The sequence below is a fragment of the Phaseolus vulgaris genome, chromosome 9, assembly GCF_000499845.2.
Source record: "Phaseolus vulgaris cultivar G19833 chromosome 9, P. vulgaris v2.0, whole genome shotgun sequence".
In the NCBI taxonomy this organism is placed as follows: Eukaryota; Viridiplantae; Streptophyta; class Magnoliopsida; order Fabales; family Fabaceae; genus Phaseolus; species Phaseolus vulgaris.
The window spans coordinates 31,170,874-31,196,331 of record NC_023751.2 but is presented as its reverse complement, the minus strand read 5'-3'; the positions used below and the strand labels follow the sequence as shown (position 1 = coordinate 31,196,331).

The 25,458-nt window shown below is 33.0% G+C and overlaps 1 protein-coding gene across 1 annotated transcript; it reads left to right on the top strand.

Annotated features, from left to right (window-relative positions):
- The first annotated feature begins 1,687 nt into the window (after positions 1-1,687).
- On the top strand, positions 1,688-25,244 carry LOC137820687 (phosphatase IMPL1, chloroplastic). Its single transcript, XM_068624871.1, has 10 exons — positions 1,688-2,127; positions 3,520-3,587; positions 9,234-9,367; positions 10,906-10,994; positions 12,980-13,037; positions 13,367-13,419; positions 13,569-13,667; positions 13,743-13,856; positions 18,065-18,166; positions 25,012-25,244. Exons 1-10 carry the CDS (start codon positions 1,864-1,866, stop codon positions 25,108-25,110), a joined length of 1,080 nt encoding a protein of 359 aa, XP_068480972.1. The 5' UTR covers positions 1,688-1,863; the 3' UTR covers positions 25,111-25,244.
- The last annotated feature ends 214 nt before the right edge of the window (positions 25,245-25,458 follow it).

Sequence of the window (25,458 nt, the reverse complement as noted above, 5' to 3'; positions counted from 1 at the left end):
GTTTTAACTAGAAGTGATTGTATTTCGAAGAATATTCGATCTTAACTAAGAGTGACCACATAAAAAAAATACTCAATTTTAATCAATAATAATAGTTGTTTTTCAAACTTAATTAAAAAAAGAATACTTAACCTTACTCATAATTAAATTTGTTTCAAATAATATTTAATTTTAGTGAGAAATTTTTGGATTCCTCTTATTTCTAAAGGTATTTATAACATTTCATTTTTAAAAAATTAACTTCTAATCCCATAACGAAAAATCTATCATAGTGAACAACATTTATTTTTATTAGTGGGAACACAGACACAATAGGACTTGTGCATCCACTTTTTTATTTTTATCATTTATACATAATTATATTTAATATTAAAAATTAAATAAAAGTTGTCAATTAAATCAAATAATAAGATTAGATAAAAATTATAATTTTTAAGAGATAAAGATATGAAAAAAAATTATTTCACGTAGACTGTTTTGTTTCACGGTTGACAAACTACTCCATATTTACTAACAATATATTAGTTCTTTTTAAAAAGTAGTTTTCAACTAATTATAAAAATAATTAGTTATTTAGTAAATATTTAAAAAAAATAAAATGACTTAAATATCCAAAAAAAACCTTCTCACCTCTCTTATACATTGATAGTGAAATAAAATCAAATATTGTTATAAGGATAAAATAGAAAAATAATTGAAAGAGGGGAAATCCCTTTATGTATGGGTATAAATGTATAAAAAATTTCTAAAAGAAAAAAAATAAAACAGTCAGAAGACATTCTGAAAAAGAAAAAAAGAAAAGAAAAACATTAACCATGGAAAATTTAAATTGTTGATTGATTTAATAATAGTTTCTGATATGGAAGTTATATTTCTTATTGTACCTATTGTACATTTATAAGTATAAAAGAGATATACTATTTAATAACTTCTTTGTTATATTTTTTATTGTACCTATTTTACATTTATACGCTATTTTACATTTATACGTATAAAAGAGATATACTATTTGATAACTTCTTTCTAGTATTATCTTTCAATTGGATAATTTTACTTTAATAAATAAAAAATAATTTACTTATTTAATAGAACATGTAATTAAATAATTTTTCTTTAATTTAAAATAATTAAACATTTTTTTAATATAACCGTTACATAATTTTTTAATACAACTTTTACATAATTATATATATTTTAAATTATATTATTTTTTTATTTTTAATTAAATAAAATTACATAAAATAATAAAATTTTAAAAATTATAAAATTATACAATCATATATATATATATATATATAAATATATAATAATATTCTTACAAAATTATATATATATATATTTATATGTAAAGAGTTGTGTTTTTTTTAAATGAATGATCAAATAAAGAATGATATTTAAATATATAAGTTGATTTTTTAAAAATTAAGATAGGTGTATTCGTATTTTTTTTAATTATTATATATGTATTTATATTACAAATTCTTGTCAAAACACGATATTTTATTTTATATTAATTTTTTATAGCTTTTGATTATTGGTAGTGATAATATAAATGTAAAAATAATCACATTTTTTATTTAATTTTTTAATATTAAACATAATTATATATAAATAAAAAAATAAGAAAAATTAAAAGGGCGGTGTTTTTTCGCTTAGTATATATAATAAAAATGCTAATATTTTGCACATAGGTGTTTCGTCTGGTAAGAAATATATATAAAAGAGTTGTGTTTTTCTTCTTCCCTTCGTTTGGCTATCCAACTATCCATTGTTTTGCTGAAATTAGTGGAGTTCCATAGAAAGGGTTGCAGAGGAAACGAAGAGTCAGAATACAACAACTTCACATTCTGCAATTCGAAACTAATGATGTCAACCGTCTTCTCCACTGCTGGAACCCTTTCCCCTCCACGCTGGTTATCCTCTACTCATAAATTTTCTGATATTTACCCTCTCAAATTTCATCGAAATCGGTTGCTTCCAATTCTCTCCAAATCCAGGGCACAACCCCTCATTGCCAACTCTTTGCTATCTGATAAGTTTCCGACGGTGGGTGCCCGATCAACGGGGCCCATTCCACCCTCTCATCTCATTGAAGTGGTTAAAACTGCAGCACACACTGGCGCTCAGGTTTTCACATTTCCACTTTTGCATTATTATTTTCACTCTCATTTGATATTCTCTGCGGTTTTGTTATGCATCGAGTTCTAGAATTTCACGATAACTGTTTGTGTTTAATTTATTCCCCTTTTAGCTACTTAGGTTTCTTTCCAGACTCGAATTTCGAAGTGCTATTGTATTTCTGTGGAACTTGGATGAGACTCTCTCATTTTCATTTGCCGCTGTGCTATCACTGTGTTGTTTGTAACTTGTAAGAATGTGATGCTGAACAGTCCATCTTGTCATTTAGATTGTTAAGTATGGAAGCTTTGCCTTAAGTTGAAGGCTTAATTTAGACATCACATAGTCACCTTTATTATTATTAGCAAAGTGGAGAAAAAGAAGATGGTCTTTGAGGATTATGAAAGTGAAAATGTGACATGGACATGGAAAAGGTTTGTGCATTTGTTTGACTTTGACATATTGTTTGTCAGAAATTTATAAATTGCAATGAGATTTTAGGGATTTATGACAACGACAATGTTACAACAGCTGAACAGCAAAAACCTTTTCCCACTAAGATTACATTGTAATAATTCACACACACTAGGGTGTTTTCAGGGCATTTAGTAAAGGCACATATGGAGAAATACAACTAATTTATGCATTATGGTCAAAAGGATGATTGGTTAAAACTATGCTTACTTAGGTCCTCACAACTTTCAAAGTACTTTGCTATCATAGTAGTAGGGGATATTCCCATGACCAAAATAAGATATTTGATGAAACACATGGGCTAGGTTGCAAAATATTTGACATGTTTCCATAAAATCTTTTCATGTATAGGAGACCCATGTTTGAACACAACATGAGAAAGTAAGCACACATTGTAGAAAATGTTGAATGACTAAAGATGCATTTTCATTGCTATGAACTTGGACCACATAACTTTAACTGGTTAGTAAACTTGTTTTAAAGATAAAATTTACTAATAAAATATTAGTGTGGGCATGCTACTTTATTCCTCTGAAGGTAAGTCTTTGCCAATTTATTAGTTTATCATTGTTACTTATTTCATTTACCTAATCCTTAATAAAATTCTGTTAAGATAATTTTATTATGGTTCTTATTTATTCTATATCTTTTGTATTTACTAGGTAGCAATTTTCTTTTGTAAGCATAGTCGAATGATTGGTTAGTAAGCTTTTCTTTCATATCTTAGTTTTAGGATACAAGTATTTTTTAAATACTTTGAATTTATATGTAGAAATGTGTAGATAGTTTATCTAGATACACTAATTATTTTTCTGCAAATTTGAAGTGTTTTAGTTAAGTACAATGTTTTTATATTGCTTTTATAATTAAATAAGGTTTTGGCATGCCACTATCTTAATATGGATATTACACCTTTGTTATTTCCAGGTTGTGATGGAAGCAGTTAATAAACCTCGGAATATTACATATAAAGGATCGTCTGATTTGGTGACCGAGTAAGGTCTCATTGTAACTATAATTGATGTTTATCTTACTATGTCCAAATCAATTTATCGAAACAAACAATATGCTCTCTCCTCTAGTATCTTCCTTGTTCTCATTTAGTTGGATAATACAAAGAATTTGGGTAATCCTTTGAGTTGCCCAATACTTTTCTTTTAAAGTTGTTATATGATGCTTGTATCATGCCCTTGATGTGTATTAAGTACTAATATCTGAACTTCTAGGCCTATGTTGGATCAGTATTGGGATATATAAAATAAATCTTAGATTATTCTTTAGGACTAGTTTCCCTTTTTTCCATTATCCCTTTGAGATTAGTTAGAATATTTCCTTAGACCATGATTTGTCTTCATATTTAGTTTGAATTATGATTACTATACATAAAGGTTAGTGCTCTAGCTTTTAAGAACATACCTTCTCATTGTAATATATTACAATATTCAAGATATTATTCAAAAAATGTCTTTACGATCTTATCTCCATCAATAGCTGAAAGCCCATTATTTAAACATGATATTGTAGTACCCTCCTACGTTACTCGTCTTTCACTATTCCATTGTCAACTACCAAATTCCCAAATTTGGATTTGTATTTTAGTTTTATAATTCTTCAAATTGGTTTTTGTCTCTGGCTATTGTTAGCACTAAACAACTTGCCTTGCTCCCCTCTCCCCCAACCTTTCCTTTGTGCATCTATCAATGTTGTCAAGATCGCGAGTTTACTCGCATACTTGCACGAGTCAATGAGTTTGGAGGGCCAACCGAGTTGACTCGGCCGACGGATTGGGATCAGAGTGAGGCGTTGCGCGACTCGGTGGATCAACAGAGCTTGTCGATCCTGGATTGTGACTCGTGCGTGAACATTTTTTGCCAAGAAAAAAATGGAATTTGGTTGCCCTAGTTAAAACCCACATGTCGTCGCTTGCGCTAGCCACCTTTGCTGTTGCGCTTGCCACCATCGTCATCGCAACACTCGTGCTCGCTGCCCTCCTTGTCGCGGTTGTTGTCCTCTCTTGCACTCGCTCTCGCCACGTTGGCAACCACTGCTGGCCATTGTTGCCGTCATCGTCGTACTTGCTCTTGCTGCTGGTTGTAGTCTCTTGCGCTCGCCGCTATTCGCCAATCGCACTGCTATGCCAACCTTGGTGTTCTCCTTTTTTAACACGCACGCACCACTATTCTTTTTGTTCTCCTCTTTTTCGCTATTCTGTTTCTCTTATTCTCTTTTTTATTCCATCAGAGTCTTTTCTCTTTCATTGGTGCCTTTTATAATGGCTTCAACTTATTAGTTCTTTTATGTATGAACATTTTATGAGTTGTATTATGTATTGAATATTATTTTTCATATCTTAGTAACTCTTATGAGTTGATGTACGATCCTCGAGTTTCGATCGTCTTACGATTTACGATTTGACGGTCTCCTTTCTCACACATGGTTTCAACGCTAGATTGGTGGCCAAAGGGTACATGCAAATCTATGGTCTTAATTTTGGCAACACCTTTCTCCCTTGACCAAGTTGAGTTCATTTGTTAAAAGAAATCTGGAGCAATTTTCTAGGTTTGTTGCTCAAGGGGAGTACAAATTGGTTTGCAAACTTCATTGATCGGTTTGTGGCATCAAGTAATTTCCACAAGTTTGGTTTGAAAAGTTCAATTTTGTTTGCAAAATTTTTGTTAAGTAGATCATTCAATCGTCTATTGTCACACTTCACCGATAATTGTGTTTGTTTGATTGTCTATATTGATGATATAGCTGTTAAAGTGTCAGAAATAGAAGGACATTATTAAGTTGAAACCATGTATTCCTAGGACAACACATGTGCTTTATTTGTTTTTAGAAAATATAATCAGTACAATAAATATAAGAGATATAGTATCCCCAAATAATAAAGATATGATATGGAAATAAATAAAAAACATTCCTAATAATACATATATAATCTAGATATTCTTGATCCTAAAATATTATAAAAGATGTGTGTCGTATTTATATTATTATAACATTCCCCCTTAAGTTGAAGAATTTATGTCATATGTGCTAAACTTGCTACCAGAGTTGACATGATGTTTCCAAAATCCAAGTTTTTTGATAATCTACCTCAATATGTTTGGTCCCATATAAGTGCATTTGAGATTTTTCTTCAAAAATTTAAGCTCTTTGAGAAGTTGCTTTAGCCATATGAGCTCGTAAGTGACTAGTGTTATTGTCTTATACTTTTGCTTTTGCACTTGATCTTGCCACTATATTTTTTTTTTACTTTTTCGTGGTATTAAATTACCTCCAACAAGAACATAATACCCTAAAGTGGAGCATCTATTGCTTGGTGATCTTGCCTAATTTACCTAACGATTTTAGTATTTTCCTTATCTTCATAAATAAGGCCTTTGCCAGGAGCATTCTTAATAGACTTTAGGATTCGTGTGACTGCACCCCAATGTTATTTGGAAAAAGTTTAAAATTTGACTTATGCTCACTGCAAAGGTGATGTTAGGATGAGTCACAATGAAGTAAGTTAGCTTACCAATTAACTGTTTGTATCGCCTAAAGTTAGAATACAATTACCCTTGGTTAGGTACAAGTTTGACACTCATCCATTAGTGTATCCACAAGCTTAGCATTTAACATCCTCATTTCTTCTCAAATGGTTAGAGCTTTTTCTTTGAGATATGACCAAACCATCTTTGACCTGTTTAACTTGTATACCAAGGAAGGGAGAACCTCGATTGTCCAAGATCTTTTGTCTGAAACTGTTGAACAAGATATTGTTTCAGTTGGACATAGCCTCTTTATCACAACCTGTGATAACAATGTCGTTCACATATACAATGGGGTAGATACATCCTCGAGGAGACGATAAAATAGAAAATGATTAACATACACCTCGTATTATTGAAATTGTTGGATTACAATATGAAAATGCCAAAACCATGCACGAGTGCCTTGCTTGAGGCCATACAAGAATCTGTGAAGATGACATTCCATGTCAAATGTCTCCCCCTTAGCAACAAATCAAGGAGGTTGTTCCATGTTGATTTCCTCATCAAGATCACCATGTAGAAATACATTCTTGATGTCAAATTGAAACAAATTCCACTGATGAATAAGTGTAATGGAAAAGAGAAGTCAGATAGATGTCATTTTGGCAACATGAGAGAAAGTATAAGAATAATCTTGTTCATAGATTTGTTTGTATCCTTGGGCGATTTGATGAGCTTTATAGCAATCAATTTGATTATTTTACTATTAGGTCTTGTTCTAAAAGTTTGCAACCACTAACATCCAACAATTGATTTGCCAATTGGAAGATGAACCAATTCCCAAGTACCACTACTTTTAAGGCCACACATCTCATCAATCATGGCATGTTGCTACTCTAGGTGAGATAAAGCTTAACTGGAGATTTGGGAATAGGAACAAAAGATAACAAGGACAAACAAGTATAATGTATGGTGGAAAGTTGATGATAACGGAAGGCCGCTACCATTATAATCAAAATTGTTGTCTGCTGATCTACCTGTCCCTAAAATCTTAGGACCATTAAGAGTTGGTCTCATTTTTTGTGTGCATGTGTAATCATGGTAGTCAAAATTGCGATGCAAGTCGTAAAATCGTATGACTCAATGATCTTCTCCATCTTTGATCTCCGATCACCTAGAAAGTGTGATTTCGACAGATCGTGTCGGATCATCGTTGCAAATCGCAACATGCGTGGGAGCGGCGAGTCCCGCAATGTTGCAAACCGCCTCTTCAGCGGTTCATGTAACGACGGTTCTCGCGTTGGCGCCTCTCGTTGCAGTTCTTACGGCGCTGCCTCTCGCGACTTTCTCACAGTGCTGGTTCTTGTGCCTTTTCTCCATACCTTGTAGTGTCGCTTCTCATAGCGGCGCGGTGGCGCCTCTAACTGTCTTGTGGCACTTGAGGTGGGTGCTCCTAACACTCCTCTCTTGTGGTGCCCAACATCCTTTCTTTTTAGGGTTTATAAATAATAACTTTATTGGGTTAGGATGGGAGGCATGGGTTATGCTGCATGACCCAATTAAGTAAAGCCCAATTGGTAGTTTTTTAAAGTCAATTGCCATGGTTTCCATTTCACTTGACTCCTTCTCTTCCAACTTCCAAGTTCCACCATTGCATTGTGTCTGGATTCAGATAATCACAACTGATTTATTTCATGATTTCACGAATCCCTCTCCCATAATTTTGACTCACTCTTTTCCCCCTAAGCTGCCATAATTGTGACTCACTACTTTCCCCATAAGCTCCTAAGAAAATGGGAATAATTTTGAGTTAGATATAATGATTTTATGTGTATATAAATTTTTATGAAATTTGTAGGATTTTACAATCCGTGTTATGATCTTCTAATTTACGATTTATATTTCTCTTTCCAATCTTGCGTAAGATCTCGATTTTTACTACCATGTGTAGTTCTTCTATGTGCCTACGTCCTGTACTTCGCTTGGCTGTGCATCTGGCTAGTTTGTGACTATTCTCAAGTCTTAATAGTGTTTGGATATGCTTCTATCATCCCAAATTGTTGTTGGTTTATCATTTTATTGTCATAATTTTTTATCTCCATGGTACGTAGAAGCTAGCACCAAAAATGCTATGATAGTATTACATATAGCAAGAGAGATGACAATTTTACATAGACCTTGAGGATACTCAAAGAAAATAAGTGAAATGCGTTGGGTAAATACTCCCTCAATTTAGATGGAGATTTACCCATAAAATTTGAGGGGGTTGGGTTTCGGTATGAGTATTATATTATCCACCATTTTCCACATCCACATCTATAATTTAATTAATATTTCTCACAAATATATATTTATATTATTTAAATAGAACAATTTTAAGAATTATTTAAATGCAATATATTAAATCTAAAATTTAGTTCAATCTATTTAAAAAGTAGTTTGTATTGATTTAAACAATCCAGTTCTTTTATATTTTTTTTTGAAAAGTATTAAGTTTTTGTGAGTAATATATGTTTCATTATGCCTATAAATGCTCATATACCTAATTAAATCAGTATGACATATAATTAATATAATAAGATATATAATTGAACATGTAAAATAATTATAATTATTATAATGTCAATGCTGGTATTATTCATATAAAATATTTTTATTGTTATAATATTTTTAAACATTGCTTATTGCTATTAAATTTTTTCATAATACGCATAAATTGATTCACATAAACACTAAAGAAGTATATATTATATGAATAATTATTTTAATTGAACTAAAAAATACAAGTAATTTGAACTTTAGAAAAAATAATTTAAAAAGTTGAAAATAAAATAACTTTAGGGTAAAGATATTAAGATTTAAAACAAAAATAATTAAAAAAGTAAATCAAAACTTAAAGTTAAAATAATAGCTGATCCAAACACGTTCCTGGTTTCGTTTGTCTTTGATCTGCAGCTTATTGTATAGAACTATTTTTTCTCAACTGAACTGCACAAAGGGAAATTGCATAATCTTGACTTCTACAGAATGATAATGGAACTAACGAGATAACAAACAATAACTTTTAACTACTTGTTTGCATGTTTTGTTTTTATCTTTCTCTAACCAAATAAGAGTCATTTTCTTAACCTTATTTTCATGTGCTTTTGAATAAATGTGCAGGACTGATAAAATGAGTGAAGCTGCCATATTAGAAGTGGTGAAAAAGAATTTTGAAGGTCATCTTATTCTTGGGGAAGAAGGAGGAATTATAGGAGATACAACATCTGATTATCTCTGGTGCATTGATCCTTTAGGTCTGGGATTTCAGTTTACACTTCCTTTCAAACCAATTTTCTAAGGGATGCCTATGACTTAAAGCAGACAAGTATTTATGGTTTAAGTCCTTATAAAGATTTTATTTGTTTTTAAATAAAAGGAAAGAATGCTATAGCACCTCTATACAAGTTGCAAACCTAACTAGTACTGCATTTATCCACCTTGTTTCACGGGGAGTCCAATTGAATTTAATAATCTTATCTGATTTGCTTGGCATGCAGTAGTTTTGATCTCATCAATAGTAGTATGCATGTTACCTGTGCAAAAGAACCAGAAAGATTCACAATAGTGAAAGTTCTGTTTCTGATATGCTAGTATTGAGTCTGCTGTTCCTCAAACTTAATTCTACACCTAGTATGTTAAATCTCTGCTATAATATTGTAAGAGCAAAAAACATCATTATTAACACCAAATTACTCCAAATTCTATTAAGTTGCATAATTGTCATAATGCTAGTAGTGTCTCGCTTTAAGTAACGCTTTGAAGCCATTTCCACAACCTAGCCACAGATGGACAGGTGAGAAACAAATGATTAGCAGTTTCATAGGTATTAGGGTAATGAGGACAAAATGATATCACATTAGGGCCACATTCTCTAATCTGTCAGTTAAATTCTTATGAAATAATCTTATATTTCATATTAGCTAAAGCAATATGCCTAAATATTCCAATTTCACTTGCACCAAATTCCTTAGGAATTAACATTGTTGGAGATTCCATATCAACTAGAGATATAACCTAATTATAATATATAAGTTAGTGTAAACCTCACCTTGCAAACTGATTTTGGGAGGTTGAGCAAGAGTTACGATCACTCCCTAAAATGGTATCAAAGTATGTCCTAGTGAGGTTTGTTAGGTTTATTGTGTCACTCATTATTGAACCACCTATAAATATATGTTCCACGCTCGAGATGTCTAGTTCTTGGTGTGAGGGAATGAAGATCCCATATCGACTAGAGGTATGTCAAATTATAGTATATGAATGAATACAAAACTGATAGATAAAGTTAGTTTAAAGTCCACTTTCTAAGAAAAATAATGTGTTTGGAGGTATAATTAGGAAGCTTGCATTTATCTCTAAAAAAACTGCAAATCGAATTGTATGCATCATGCTGAATGATATCCCAAAAAGTTTGATATAAAACACCAGAAAAACCAAATGGAATAGGAGCCCTGTCAGTGGAAAGGTTGAAGACAGCTTGTTTAACTTCAATCAAAGTAGGTTGCTGTGTAAGAATCTGATTATCTAGTTATTGCGTTTACCAAAATAATGTGGATTAAGTTCCCTACTAGGGATTCAAAAAGTATTCCTTTTTGTAATTTTTAGGAACTAAAGATGAATAAATTTTTTATCTAGTGTCATACTTTTTGGCACCAAAAATAAATTTAAGCCTTAAATATATTTTTCCTCTTTGAATGATTTTCTCAGAGTGCATGTTCCTCATCCATTTATTTTTCTGCATATTATAATATTATTTGGATAATTTAATTACAAAACTTGGATAAATTTGCAGACGGAACAACAAACTTTGCACATGGTTATCCCAGCTTTGCTGTCTCTGTTGGAGTTCTATATCAAGGGAATCCTGCTGCTGCTGCAGTGGTAATTTAACCATACATTTACTTTTTTTTGTTAGATGCGTAGCTGTTTATGTGAACATGGGGAAAATAAACAAGAACTGCTTCATATAAATTGTCTCTGTATCTCCGTATTATGATATGTGCCCATACTTAGCATAAATATATTACTAATATATTAATATATTGCATTAAGATATAGCTATAATGTGTATTTGCCAAAGGAATAACTGATAGACCCCTTAATACCGGGCTTGACAGGGAACTTGGAAATCTTAGTAGTGTTGAATTATTAGTGATATGGGTAAATGTAGTAATGTAGGTGTTCTATTTGACGAAGTGGAAATTATTAACCGGGCTTGACGGGGAACTTGGAAATCTTAGTAGTGTTGAATTATTAGTGATATGGGTAAATGTAGTAATGTAGTAATGTAGGTGTTCTATTTGGTGAAGTGGAAATTATTAGTTACGTGTTCTAGATTTTTGGGGGTGGGGTGGGTTACATAATAGGGGAGGCTTAGCTGCGGGACTTATGAAAGATAGTTATGGTTGAAAGAGATTGACCATAAGCTTATTGCTTTATGGCAAATCAATGCATCTTATAATTCAAAATTCAATAATGCTTTCATGAAAAGAAAACATAATTTTCTTTCAAAATTCGCATATCTTTCTCATTGCTTTACAAGTACACCATTTTATAAGAAAAATTTATGTGTCAATCTTGACAGCCATAATAATGCCGTCTATGTTTCGAATTAATTCCCACTTAATAGTCTTTAATGTCAACTAGCAATGAACTTCACAAAAAGAAAACATAATTTTCTTTCAAAATTTGTATATCTAGTACACCGTTTTATAAGAAAAAATTATGTGTCAATCTTGACAGCCATAATAATGCCCCCACTATGTTTCCAATTATTTCCCACTGAATAGTCTTTAATGTCAACTAGCAATGAACTTCTACTAGTGCTGCATTTAATTCTTACTTTTATTAATTTCCATGATAAGCAATTTTATTTCTCACCATGAGAACATGAATGGTCAACCTTTTCTTGTGACTTTCGATTAGCCCGTGCTTGTGACAGTTTAGTCCACTTCAAGAAAAACGTAATAAAAATTACAAAGATAAATGTAAAATTATATTGATCCCCTCTAGATAATATTAGCTGGATCAGTGAAGCTTGTGTGCTGTAGCTTTGTCTTTGTGTTAGCACTTTTTCAGAACATGCTTGACTTTTAGTTAACACCTTTTACTGCTACACTGAAAGTGTTGTGTTAAGGACATGCCTTTTCTTTCTGAAACTTATTTGCTGTTCTAACAGCACCATTTTGAACATACATTCTTAGATGGTTGATGCACTACGTCACCAGTTTTACAACTCTTGGACATCTCACATTATGTAAGACGTCTAATGTTGCATCCAAGGTTCAAAGTGATTGTGTTTTCTGATTCTTCAAATTGGGCATGTGCTTTCCCTCAGACTCTGTTGATCGCGTCTAGTTGTTGTCTTCACCTTGTGTCTCAAAAGTTTTTGTGTAAATACAGGTGTGCATCTTGCACTTTGAGCATATTGAGTCTTAGACTTAAGGACAACATTTTAGCCTTTTTTAGCTTCTTGCTGTGAAGACAATGTTTTGTCTTGACATGCATTTAGAATTTTTGTTCATAATTCAAGATCTTCATCTAAGCTTTTTAACCGAGCATCTCATGCTTGTTTAGACTATTTCCAATAGCTATTTTCATACTCTAAGTTAATTTAAAACATGTAATTATTTGTTATTATCAAACCATGAGTGTTCTAGGCTTGGCATTTGGATTAAGACTTGCGTGTTATCATAATAATGCGTCCATACCTTAACAACATTATTACTTTTTGTAAAGTTAACTTTTATGAGTTTGAGCGAAGCTTACTAGTTGAGTTCATGAAAACTCATCAAGTGTACCTAAAATGGAGTTTAACAATCTTAGACAAGAGAAGATATGCCAACATGATGTTTTTTTTTTTTCAGGTTGAGTTTGTTGGAGGTCCAATGTGTTGGAATACTCGCCTATTCTCTGCAACTGCAGGTGAAGAATTTTCCTAACTTTCATCAGTCCCTCAATAAAAATTAAGTTTAATAGTTTATTTTTATTAAGAGTAAAGAAAAGAGACATAGATAGACTGAAACCTTATGTCTAAATACTGCAGGGTACAGCTAAGGATTATACAGATCTATAGAAATAAATACTCATAAATGGAGGATATACTGTTTCCTATAAATTAGAAATAATGTGCCTATATTCTATATCTATTACATTATATTTTATTTGCTAATTTCCAACATATTTCAACAGAAAGGGTTATGCTAATTTTTTCAACGATTTTAATTTTTTCTGCTGATATAGTTTTCTTCTAGGTGGTGGAGCATTCTGTAATGGCCAAAGGATCCAAGTGAGTGCAACTAATAAGGTGATTATTGACAAAATGATATGTTGATTATGGAAAGCGAACAGTGATCCTGGGTCAACTTGATTTCAACCCTTTATGCAACAATTTGAAATACTAATTGTCTGGTGCTTTATGATTGTTGTATAACTAATCTTCTCCCTTTGTTTTAGGTGGAACAATCTCTTTTAGTGACAGGCTTTGGGTATGATCATGATGATGCATGGGCTACTAACATTGATTTGTTCAAAGAATTTACGGATGTCAGCAGGGTATTCATCTGAAATCTATTAAATTGCACCTCATTTCTCTGCCTTTCACTTGAATTTATTGACTTTGATGTTTAGGGTGTAAGACGGCTTGGTGCAGCTGCTGTGGACATGTGTCATGTAGCATTGGGAATTGTAGAAGCTTATTGGGAATATCGTCTAAAACCATGGGATATGGCTGCTGGTGTTTTGGTATGCTAAGTTTTATATCATAGAAAGTTATTCTGAAAAGTTAGTAAGTCTTGCATCTTTGAGACTAAATTCATGTCTGGGATTTGCGTGGAAAGAGTAATTTTTATTAAAGAATTACTCTTCTAGTTATTATGATGGTCAATCAAATACTGATTAAGGAAATCTTTTAACAAAAACTTCAGTAAGAACAGGCTCAATTTCATAATACGATCTTCTCAATATACAAACTATACTTCCCTTTTCGATCTTGAGTAAGATCTCGATTTTGACTAACTTAATTGTAAAATCTTGGGACAGGGTGGTCAACCTAGTGGTTCCAAAATCGATTACCACAATGTTAAAATAGTACTTGGCGAGTGAAAGGCACACCCAACAAGCAATATTACTCCTTGGTTGTCAGCTTTGGGATACAATGTAGATATGTCCATGGACACTCTCGAGTTTGACAACCTTACACATTACCTTATATATGTATTCTACAAGATTTATGAAATTCACCTATATGCACACATTTTACATAATCCATTCATCATCAATATTAATTTGAACTAGTTTTCTTGTTTGCTTCTTCTTAGCTAATTTTGAATAGTCATAACAAAAACAAAATCATTCATTGTGCCTAGTCCTTCTCTTTGTGTCGACCTAAACAAATGTAAAGGAAAATATGTTACGGAAGTAGTAGACTAGTAATTCTATTGTAGAGATATATTTTTAATTAATATTAACTTACTATCTCAAAGGAACTCTAATTACGCTCACATCAATGGAGCTACAAGCCAAGCTCAATGCATGAATGACAAATTTTGGTAATTTAGATGTTCATGACCATGAGACTCCCACCAAACTATTAGGGTCTTTAAATTAATTGACCTAGTGGCCAAGGGACGACCAAAGTATTTAGCCCATCTTTTGAAATCATCAATTTGAATATCAATCAAAGTTTGTTCATTCGTATCCTTCACCATGCTTGTTAGAGATTCCATTAGACCTTGTTTCACTTCCAAACCAACTTTAAATCCAAGACAATAATGCATTTGAGGGTTAAGGAAATAGTTTGCAACATGCAAAGACCTATGAAGTTGCTTGTCTCACCTTTCATCAATGATGATCAGGAAAGGAAAGTAACAAACCAAAATATATTACATTGAGTTATTTCCTGTTGTAGTTTCAAATCCAGTAAATATATATACACACACAATTTGATTAGATACATTTTGATGAATACTTGGATATGACATGATAAAGGACCAAGGAGGCTTGAGGCTAAGATAGAAATCTTGTATGTTTTGTAATTTTTGTATTGAGCCACTTTTGGGCCTTGTAATTGTTTTCTATGATTCTTTGTAGTTAGAGACTTTTTAGACATTAGTTTTTTTAAGAGGTTTGTTAGTTGGGCCTCATTAGTGATTGGGCCTAGGAGTACAAGGTCCATAGTATAAAAGACTTTTTGTAGACTCTTGTACTCATAATTGCTCATTTTGGAAGTTGAATCATCTGAGTGAGGAATTCTGTCTGGGTTCTTAAATAAAACTTTTAATTCTTATCTTTGGAATTTTTCAATTCAAAGTATCTTCCTTGACTCATCAATTTCTTTTGATTGTGGCATCTCAAACTTATCAATTAAGTTAGTGGTTTCTTCTTTCTGATCTCTTCCACTTTTTCTATTTTCTTTATCCTTTGGTGGAAATTGATGAAAACAATCCCACTCGAGGTTAGTAACTAGTTTGTGGTTTTCCTTATGTTCTTAATTGTCTTGTTTGTTCTTGTCTTGTTTTCATTGATTGCTTTGAGCCTTTTTTTCTTTACTTGTGCCAAGATTAGTATTGCCTTTGATTGGTTTAAATCATTTGCTTATCTTTCTTGAAACAATCTATATGTTGTTTAAGACTTTATACATGTTTTCACTTGTGTTTTTTATTCTAATTTTATTTGGTCAAGCACTTAGGAATTTGCTTTTGAGTTTTTTAAATTATCATAGTTTGTCCAGAGTCATGTTTAGTTCCTTTACATGTTCCTAGTTCCATTAGAAGTACTCTAAATTTTTTGTTATCTTTTCTCATATCCAAACCATAAAACCAAGACATATATGTGCTTGTTCATCATGTTTGAGTTCATAATTTGCTACTAGATCATTAACAAGTTTCTAGAATTTGGTTCCTATTTGTTTTATTGTGTGTCGACAGATCTACATTCAATTTTGATAAACGTAGTTGAATAATTTTGCTTAGAACATGAAAAAACACAATTGTTTGTTGATTTTGGAATTGAATTAGTAAAACAATTTGAGTTGCTTCTTGAGTTATAATTGAGAAAAACAAAGCATAGTCTCACAAACAAAAGAAAGAAAAGCAGAAAAAAGAAGGAAAAGTACTAGAAAGAGTCGAGACATATAAGATGCAAAGAAAAGAAAAACAAGCAACTAAAAGCAAAAGAATACTCTTCGCTACAAACCTTCACACTTAGTTAATCCTTTGGCTTAACATCATATCTAGTGGCAATCATTGTATCTTAAGAGTTTAAAATTTGTTTAATTTCAAATTGAATTTGCAATTTGTGTTGTATTTTGTTTTTTAATTCTACTTGCATTTTCTTTTTCTAATCAAGTCTAGAACCATTCCTTAGGACTTCATTTCGTGTGCTAGTTTCTAAAATTTGCCTTTTAAGTCTAGTTTATTGTTTTCTTGGAATTCTTTGAAGTATTGTCATCATCTCTCTTCTCTTTGAAGTATTCTTCATATTCTTAAGTGGAAGTGATTTGGTTTAACCGGTGTTTCTTTGACAACTCACCTCTTTCTAAGGTAGCCTCTAAGGAGTTGTGGAAGCTTAGGTGGAACAAATCCTTTGTTGACCTCAAGTCAGAAGAGAAGACGCCAAAAAGAGTGAAACACTTAAGAGAAAGGCAAAGAATCGTTGTTGGACTACTTTTACAAAAAATTAGAGAACATACATGATTTCTATCATTGCCTCAAGCCTCCTTCTTGGTCTTTTATCATGTCCTACCCATGTATTCGTCCCCTTTTTTGACAACATTAAAAGCCTTTTGTATCTTCTCCTTACCTTTGTCCATTGCTTCATAAATGAACCTCATGGCTAGATTTTGAACCAAATCAACCACTCGAAGAACTTATCGCATCTTTTAAACAAATCATGATATTCCTAAAAAAAATCCTTATCCAAAACCACATCCTTAATTTTTTTTCTGTCCATAATATTTTGATTAAAACTCCCCTGATCTCATGAAGGCACTCTAATGTCAAGTAAGATGTGGCAAAACGAGTAATACTCGACCTAATCAAATCTCCTCCTTTTGTGAAAAGTTGTAGTAGAGAAATTAGAGAAGTTCTTAATATAAAGGTTGTAATTGTTTTATCTTTAGGAATTGTCTCCTCATGAATTGGGATCTTCTTCTCATAACCCTCCATTATTAAGTCAGCATTGTGCAGAACAATGTCTCCAAAGTAGCCTTTCCACTTTGTCATCAACATTTTACCAACAACTTTATAGTTTGCTGCATTATCTGCTACAATTTGAACAACATTGTCTTCCTCTATCACTTCAAGAGTTCTATTCATCATCTCAAAAACCTTTTAAGCTGTTTTGGATATTGCAAATGCATCTATGGTCTTCAAAATCACGGTTACCTTTTGGGATATTCTCTAGAAAGTTTATTGTTCTTCTTTTCTTACCAGTCCAGCCATCAGTCATAATTGTGCATCCTGTATTATCCCATTCATCCTTATGTGCTTGTAAAGCAAGTGATGTATTTTTTACTTCTTCCTTCAAATATTTGACTCTACTTATGATAGGATGGAGGTTTAAATCCAAGGTCATGCCTTAAAAGAAAATCGAACATAGCATTGGATTCCTCACACTGTCACATTAAAAAATATAGTGTTTTTGTTGAAAAACCTAGCAGTTGCTTTACATGGTTCCTTTCTAACACCTTTCTTAAATGTGTTATTGGTGGTGGCTTGTGTGCTAACTGCTCTCTTCTAGCATAAGAATCATATAGAATAAAAGGAATTAGCACCTGTATTCAATTTATAGGATTAACTGAACTCTGTTTCCTTTATCTCCCTTTTTAAGTATATAATTTTTTATTTACTAATAATACCTTGAATAAATTCAGTTTTATCATTCCAGTTTCTTAACAGAATCATTTAATTATGAGAATGTTGTCTACTAAGTTTTGTTCAATTCACCTGTAGATGGTTGAGGAAGCTGGTGGCACAGTTTCTCGGATGGATGGAGGAAAATTTTGTGTTTTTGATAGATCTGTTTTGGTTTCAAATGGCGTGCTCCATACAGAGGTTAGTTCTGAGTCTGCTTTATGGGAGACATATTATGTTGTATCTTTTGGATAGGATGAACAGGTTGCCCTTAAACATTAAGTGCTCTAATAAGTTTCATCATCATTTGAAGAGAGATGTTTATGACAAGTAATCTATTTATTTTCATGTTAGTTTCCCATCCTTGTGGATGGTTTATCAAATGTTGTCTTAAAGGGACAGAACTTAGTGCTGCTAAAGCTTCCTTATATACAGCCCACCCTATCGTATTTCATAGTGCAAGCAAGATAGATCTTTGCCCACAAACAAAGGGTATAAGAAAAGAACATATTCAACTATCCATCAACTTTGTCAAACAATTAGCACCATTTGGCTAAAAACAATGTGTTATATTCATAATTCACTAATCACATTTAAAATTAATGGAGGAAGTTAGTATTTTAATACCACCACTCAAGTATATTTGTTTAGAAAGTAATCACTTTGTGATATGAATCCAAATATACATGACAATAAAATTGGGAATTTAGGGTTACGGAACGAAATAAATTCAAAATAGTAACAATAAAAACTTGGATAAAGGAAGGCGCCACAAACAAAGTTTGATAAGCCTAAGGAAGATCGCCACAAGAATTGGTGGATTCTTGATAAGATCGCAAGATACAGGGAAAAACCCTAGCGGAGAAAACACTCTCTAAAATTATCAAAAATATTCGTCCCCCTAATCTGAGTTCCAATAGTGTATAAATTACAAAGGTCTTTTCTTGTTTGTAAGAAAATAAGACAATACTACAATCCTTATATTTCAAGCATGATCATTTGTCCCAGTGGTTAGGTTGATACTCTGTACTTGGTCCTGAGTCCAAATCCTAATTCCAGATAAAATAATAATATTATTTTATTTTAATACTTCAATCTTGTTGTGCGTGGCCCTTGGGCTTGGATGTCCGCATCATTCCCTCCCTCTTGAGAAAGACCTTGGAGGATGTCCGCATCATTCCCTCCCTCTTGAGAAAGACCTTGGACGATGTCCGCATCATTCCCTCCTTCTTGAGAAAGACTTGAAGTTAAATCCAAAGCTTCATCACCTGAAATAAAAGGAGACAAATCAGACACATTAAAAGTGCTACTCATATTGTACTTACTTGAAAGATCAATCTTGTAGGGATTGTCATTAATAATTTCTAACACTTGAAAAGGTCCATCCCGTCTAGATTGGAGCTTGGATTTTCTCTGTCTATTTAAAATTTCTTTCCCCATGTGTACCCAGACCCCATCTCCAGGATCAAAGATTACTTTCTTTCTTCCTTTGTTAACTTGTTTATAATAACCTTCACCTTTTTCTTCAACTTGTGCTTCAACCTTTTCATGTTGCTTTCTCACATAGTCAATCTTAGCCTGTGTATCTTTATGCTTTAAAACAGAAATGTTAGGCATAGTTAACAAATATATTGGAGTTAAAGGATTAATCCATACAAAATTTCAAATGGATCACAATTCAATGTGCTGTCAACAAGCATATTGTAAGCAAACTCAACATGATGTAAACATAATTCTTGGATAGCCATCACCTTTTCATAATCTACATGAACTCCTTTGGTACTTACCACAAAACACAAGAACGCAATTTGTTCAGTACAAAATCTGCATTTATCAAGATTACCATACAACTTTTCTTTTCTAAAAACATTCAAAACAGCACACAAATGTTCCTCATGTAATTCCAAACTAGTGCTATAGATCAAGATGTCATCAAAATACACCACAACAAATTTGCCCAAAAATTCTCTCAAAACATGGTTCATTAATCTCATAAAAGTGCTTGAGGCATTTGTTAGCCCAAATAGCAACACACGCCAGTCATACAATCCATATTTTGATGTAAAGACAGTTTTCCATTCATTCTCATTCCTAATCCTAATTTGATGGCAACCACTCCTTAAGTCAATTTTTGAAAATATACAACCACCATACAATTCATCCATTAAATCATCTAACCTGGGAATATGGTGTTTATACGTAATGGTAATGTTATTGAGTGCTCTGCAATCTGTGCACATCTTCCAATAACCATCATTTTTAGGCACCAAAATTACTGGAACAACACATGGGCTCATGGTCTCTTGTACCCATCCTTTGTTCATCAATTCTTCAACTTGAGTTTGGATTTCCTGCAAAACAGAATCAACACTAGGAAGAAAATTAATTTGGTTAGAATGGTCAGCAACCAAAGTGTTGTCTTTGCAATAAGGTAAATAAAGAGGTTTGCTAGAAAGTAGCAACTTCTTCAGTTCATTCACTTTCAGTAATCCACTCATTTTTCTCTCATGTGTTTCACTCTTGCTCTGTTTAGGTGTTTCACTCATCTCTCTTTTCTCTTGGACTCTCTTTTCTCTCAATTTGATTTGATCCTCACACACCTCTTTAGGAGATAAGGGTTTGAGAATGATCTTCTTATTATTCTGCATGAAAGATATTTTATTGGTGAAACCATCATGAATAGCCTTTGTGTCAAACTGCCACGGCCTCCCTAACAAAATGTGAGTTGCCTCCATTGGAACCACATCACACAAGACATGTCATTATATTGTCCTATGGATAGGTTCACCTCCACTTGTTTACTCACTGTCATCTCTCCATCTTCACTAAGCCATTGAAGCTTGTATGGCCTTGGGTGCGGTTTTGTCTCCAAATTCAATTTGGTAACTAGTCTTGAGCTAGCTACATTGGTGCAACTTCCTCCATCAACTATGAGTGAACATATTTTCCCTTGAATGGAACATCTAGTATGGAAAATATTTTCCCTTTGGGTTTGGTCCAAAGCTTGCATTTTGCTTCCCATAAGCCTTCGAATCATCAACAAATCACCCTCCGATGTATCCAACTCCACCTCTACCTCTTCCTTCTCTTCTTCATTTGAAGGTTCACTGACTATTTGTGTCTTTGATAAACTGATCATATTCTTTTTTGTTGGACATTCTGAAGCATAATGTCCTCTTCCCAAGCATTTGAAACATTTTACCTCACTTGTTTTCCTTTTAGGTGGTGAGTTACTATATCTATGAGGTGACTTCCCACTTGAAGATGTGACTGAACTTGAGGGAACTCCTTTATCCTTCATCGCCTTATCCTTCCAATTGAAATTTTTATTATTGTTAGAACTCCTCATGATTCCCTTCCTCTTGAGTTGTTGTTCTACTTGGTTAGCCTTGTGCAACAACTCTTTCATGTCAACATACTCTTGCAGCTCCACAACATCCCTAATATCATGATTCAATCCATTCAAAAATCTTGCCATGATTGCTTCATTTTCTTCATTCTTTCCAGCTCTAAGCATGGTCACCTCCATCTCTTTAAAATACTCTTCCACACTTTTATTTCCTTGAGTCATTCTCTGGAGTTTGAGTTGCAATTCCCTATTGTAGCTTGCTGGATTCCTCATAATCCTTTTCATTTCTGTCCAAGATTCTACCATGGGTTCTTCATATCTAGTTCTGTCCCTTTGGTATTTATTCCACCAAGTTAAAGCATAAGCTGAAAATTCAGCTGCTACCAACTTCATCTTCTGCTCCTCATTGTACTCATTGCAAGCAAACACATGCTCCACTTTAACTTCCCACTCCAAGTAAGCATCAGGATCACTTTTCCCATTGAATGTGGGAATATTTAATTTTATTCATCAATTCTCAGAGTTCTTTGTTCTCCATCATTTTCTCTTCTCCTCTTCCTATCTACTCCTCTATTTTCTGGATTTACTTGTTGTGCTTGCTCCATTTGATCCAACCTCTCATGGAGTCCATCACTTTGTTGTTTCATTATCCTTTCCAAGTGTTGTGTTAAGGCTTGCATCTGTAGTTGAGACAGTCCACTATCTGACGGTTCCCCTGCCATGCTCAAGTAAACAGATTACAAATAACAATAAGTTTGGGCCTCACACCACTTTCTCACGTGTTTACACTCAACACTCGTGTTTCACACAATAAGGCTTTTTTTCTAATGATCACACTGCCTTTTACCACTCTTTCTCTACTTAAGGTTCTTACAAGAATCAAGCAATCAATGCAGAATCACTTTCAAAAGTAGCAATCAGAATCAATTAAAAATAATAGTAAAGAACAAAATAGTGAAGAACAATTTCACTATCAACAAACAAGCAAGACAATTAAAAAAAACAGCAAGCAAAAACAATATATAGAGAAAATAAAATATGTAGACAGGACACTTTTAGAACTTTTAACAAACACCAAGTATGCACTGAATAAGAACTATTTTTTTTTTCTGTTTTCCTCGTTTTTTTTTTTTCTATTTCTGTTTTCCTCTTCTTCTTCCTTTTTTTTTTCTCTTCTTTTCTTTTTTTCTATTTCTTTTTTTTTTTCTTTCTGTTTCTGCTTTTTTTTTTTAAAAAAAATAACAAAATAAAAAAAAATGAACAGTACCGTGAACAGTGTCGTGAACAGTAATGAGGGAAAAAAAAAATAATTCAGGATGCACAATTATATTATGACTAAAACCTTTGCTTTGAATACCAACGGATATGAATCCAAATAGACATGACAATAAAATTGGGAATTTAGGATTACGGAACGGAATAAATTCAAAACAGTAACAATAAAAACCTGAATAAAGGAAGGCGTCACAAACAAAGTTTGATAAGCCTAAGGATGATCACCACAAGAATTGGTGGATTCTTGATAAGATCGCAAGATACAGGGAAAAACCCTAGTAGAGAAAACACTCTCTACAATTATCAAAAATATTCGTCCCCCTAATCTGAGTTCCAATAGTGTATAAATTACAAATGTCTTTTCTTGTTTGTAAGAAAATAAGACAATACTACAATCCTTATATTTCAAGCATCACTTTGTTGAGTTTCAAGAGAGACAAACTTAAATTTGAATAAGCTGAAATATAACTGAATTGATTGGGATTGGAAAGTTAGTTACAAGAGAGGTGACTCATATATCTATATATAGATGACTCAAACTGATAGTTGACCAGCTAACTTATTAGGCCCTCACTATTTACTACAGCCCGAAACCAGAAATATAGGGGCAGTAAACTAGAAAATGATGTCTCAAATTCCTTTATCTCTAATACATTTCCATACACTCCCCTACACAACAAGCTCTCGTATCATATTTGAAATAAGAGGGAAAAGAACACATACATGAATGAAAGAGGAAGAAGTGAATTCTATTGAACTTGTTTTCAGATACAAAGAGATAGCCATATAGCTAGCTGTAGTGACTCACAACTTAGAGTTAGAATTGTGAGAATATAGGATGGCTATTCGTATGGATGAATCCTTGTGAATGATCACAACCATGGAGCATACTATAGTCTATATATAGATGGTACAATGCAATACAAGGAGATGGGCCCATATATTAAAAATACATTTAGCACTCCCCTCAAGCTGGTGTGTAGAATATGCACCAAGCTTATTACAAATATAGTCAATTCTAAGATCTCATAATGATTTGGTGAAGACATTTTCCAACTGATCATTGGAATTAACAACTAAGTAGTAATGTCTCCATATACAATCTTTTCTCCAATGAAGTGGCAATCTACTCAATATGTTTGGTCCTCTCATGAAATTCCTTAAGAAAGAAGAAAGAAGAAAGAAGATTGACAACACCAATACCTTAAGAGGGGGTGTGGGAGCCATTAACCATAGTGACAAAGGATAAAATACCAGAATTGGAAAGAGATGAGAAAAGAGACTTATTACTAGATGTATGATTAATGGCATCAAAGTGAAGGACTTAAGGGCCAAGAGAAGTAGAGTGTGTCAGACCAACAGATAAGGTGCCTGTATGTACAATGGAAATAGAGAAATTGGAGGCTTGACATTTCACACACCATTTTAGGAAGTCATGGAAGGAGGTCCTGAACCATGAAATGGAGGAGCCTAAAAATCAGGTGGAACAGGGAGGGTGGCCTGAGCAGCAACAACAATAGTCGACTGAAAAAGCAACTGTGTAAGACATAACATCGGTCAATGGTGTGATAAAGTTTGTGACAATGATTACACTAGAATGATCTCTGCCAAGTTTGCGCGAGTGGTTGTGGTCATCAAACTGAGATACTAAGGCAGATGAATTACCACGAGGGACAAAAGTAGGTATGTCAAGTGATAACTTGCACTGCACATGCAATGGATGAAGTAGAGTTCAATGTGGGCATGGTTGGAGACCTCAAAATCTAATCACGAACTGTTAAAACTCATTAGGAAAACCATACAAATACCATCAACATAAAAAAGGTTTCACGTTGCTTGAGAGTGTTTGGGCAGGAGTGATAGCATGAGGCAATAGTTTATTGAAGTTATGGGGCTATCAAGGCGTTGAGGGAGAATGATACTTATAAGATTCTAGCAAACACATAGATGTTGAATATCATCGGTGTATAGTAACCAGACCTGCTCCAAAACCCGTCGGGGCGCAAAAGATCTGCTTTGGGAAAGGATGGATAGTTGACTTAAGAACACTACAAAATTAGACATTAACTTTTGATCAACGATAACGATCTTTTTTATTAATTGATGATGTTCACGGTGAGATGGTCAATATATTCACGTCCTTAAGATTGATATAAGAGACCGGTAAATTTAACAAGAACTACAACTAGTAAGGGGTTGTAACTAACTAAATAAGTAAAGCAACATCTCATGCAAATTGATCTAAGATTTAGGCTTCCCATAATATTGAAGTCCCTTCTAGTTTCACAGTTATTAGTTTTCTTCACACTTATTTTTTTTTATTTGTTTGCATAGAATATAAAATAGCTTGAATGAAGTGAACGAATTTCACAGACTGTTGCTAACTCAAATGAAAATACAATTTTATGTGCCTACCCCGCAGCTTCTGGACAGAATTGGACCTGCAACAGAGAAATTAAAAAACAAGGGAATTGATTTTTCATTGTGGTATAAACCGGAGAACTACAGAGCAGACGTTTGAGGCACCAATAATTGCTTTTGTTCACAGGAACCGCCACAGACTTTTGTTTTGTATTTTGCGTAAAATCCAAAATACACTAAATCTGTATGATAACATTCATTTACGTTTGTGGTAATAAAGATGATATTTAGGTACGGATGTTATTGTCTCCACCACGGTTTATTGTTTGACCCTGCTACTATTACATTTCAAGCTTACTTTTACGTCTTCATTACTACTTCTACACAAAGTCCTATGATACGTTTATGTACTATTTTACCACTCCATTCTATTATAAATATATAAATACTATTCTCTTTATCAAACACTTTACTAACGAAAAATGAATTTAAAGGTGAGAAAAACTGT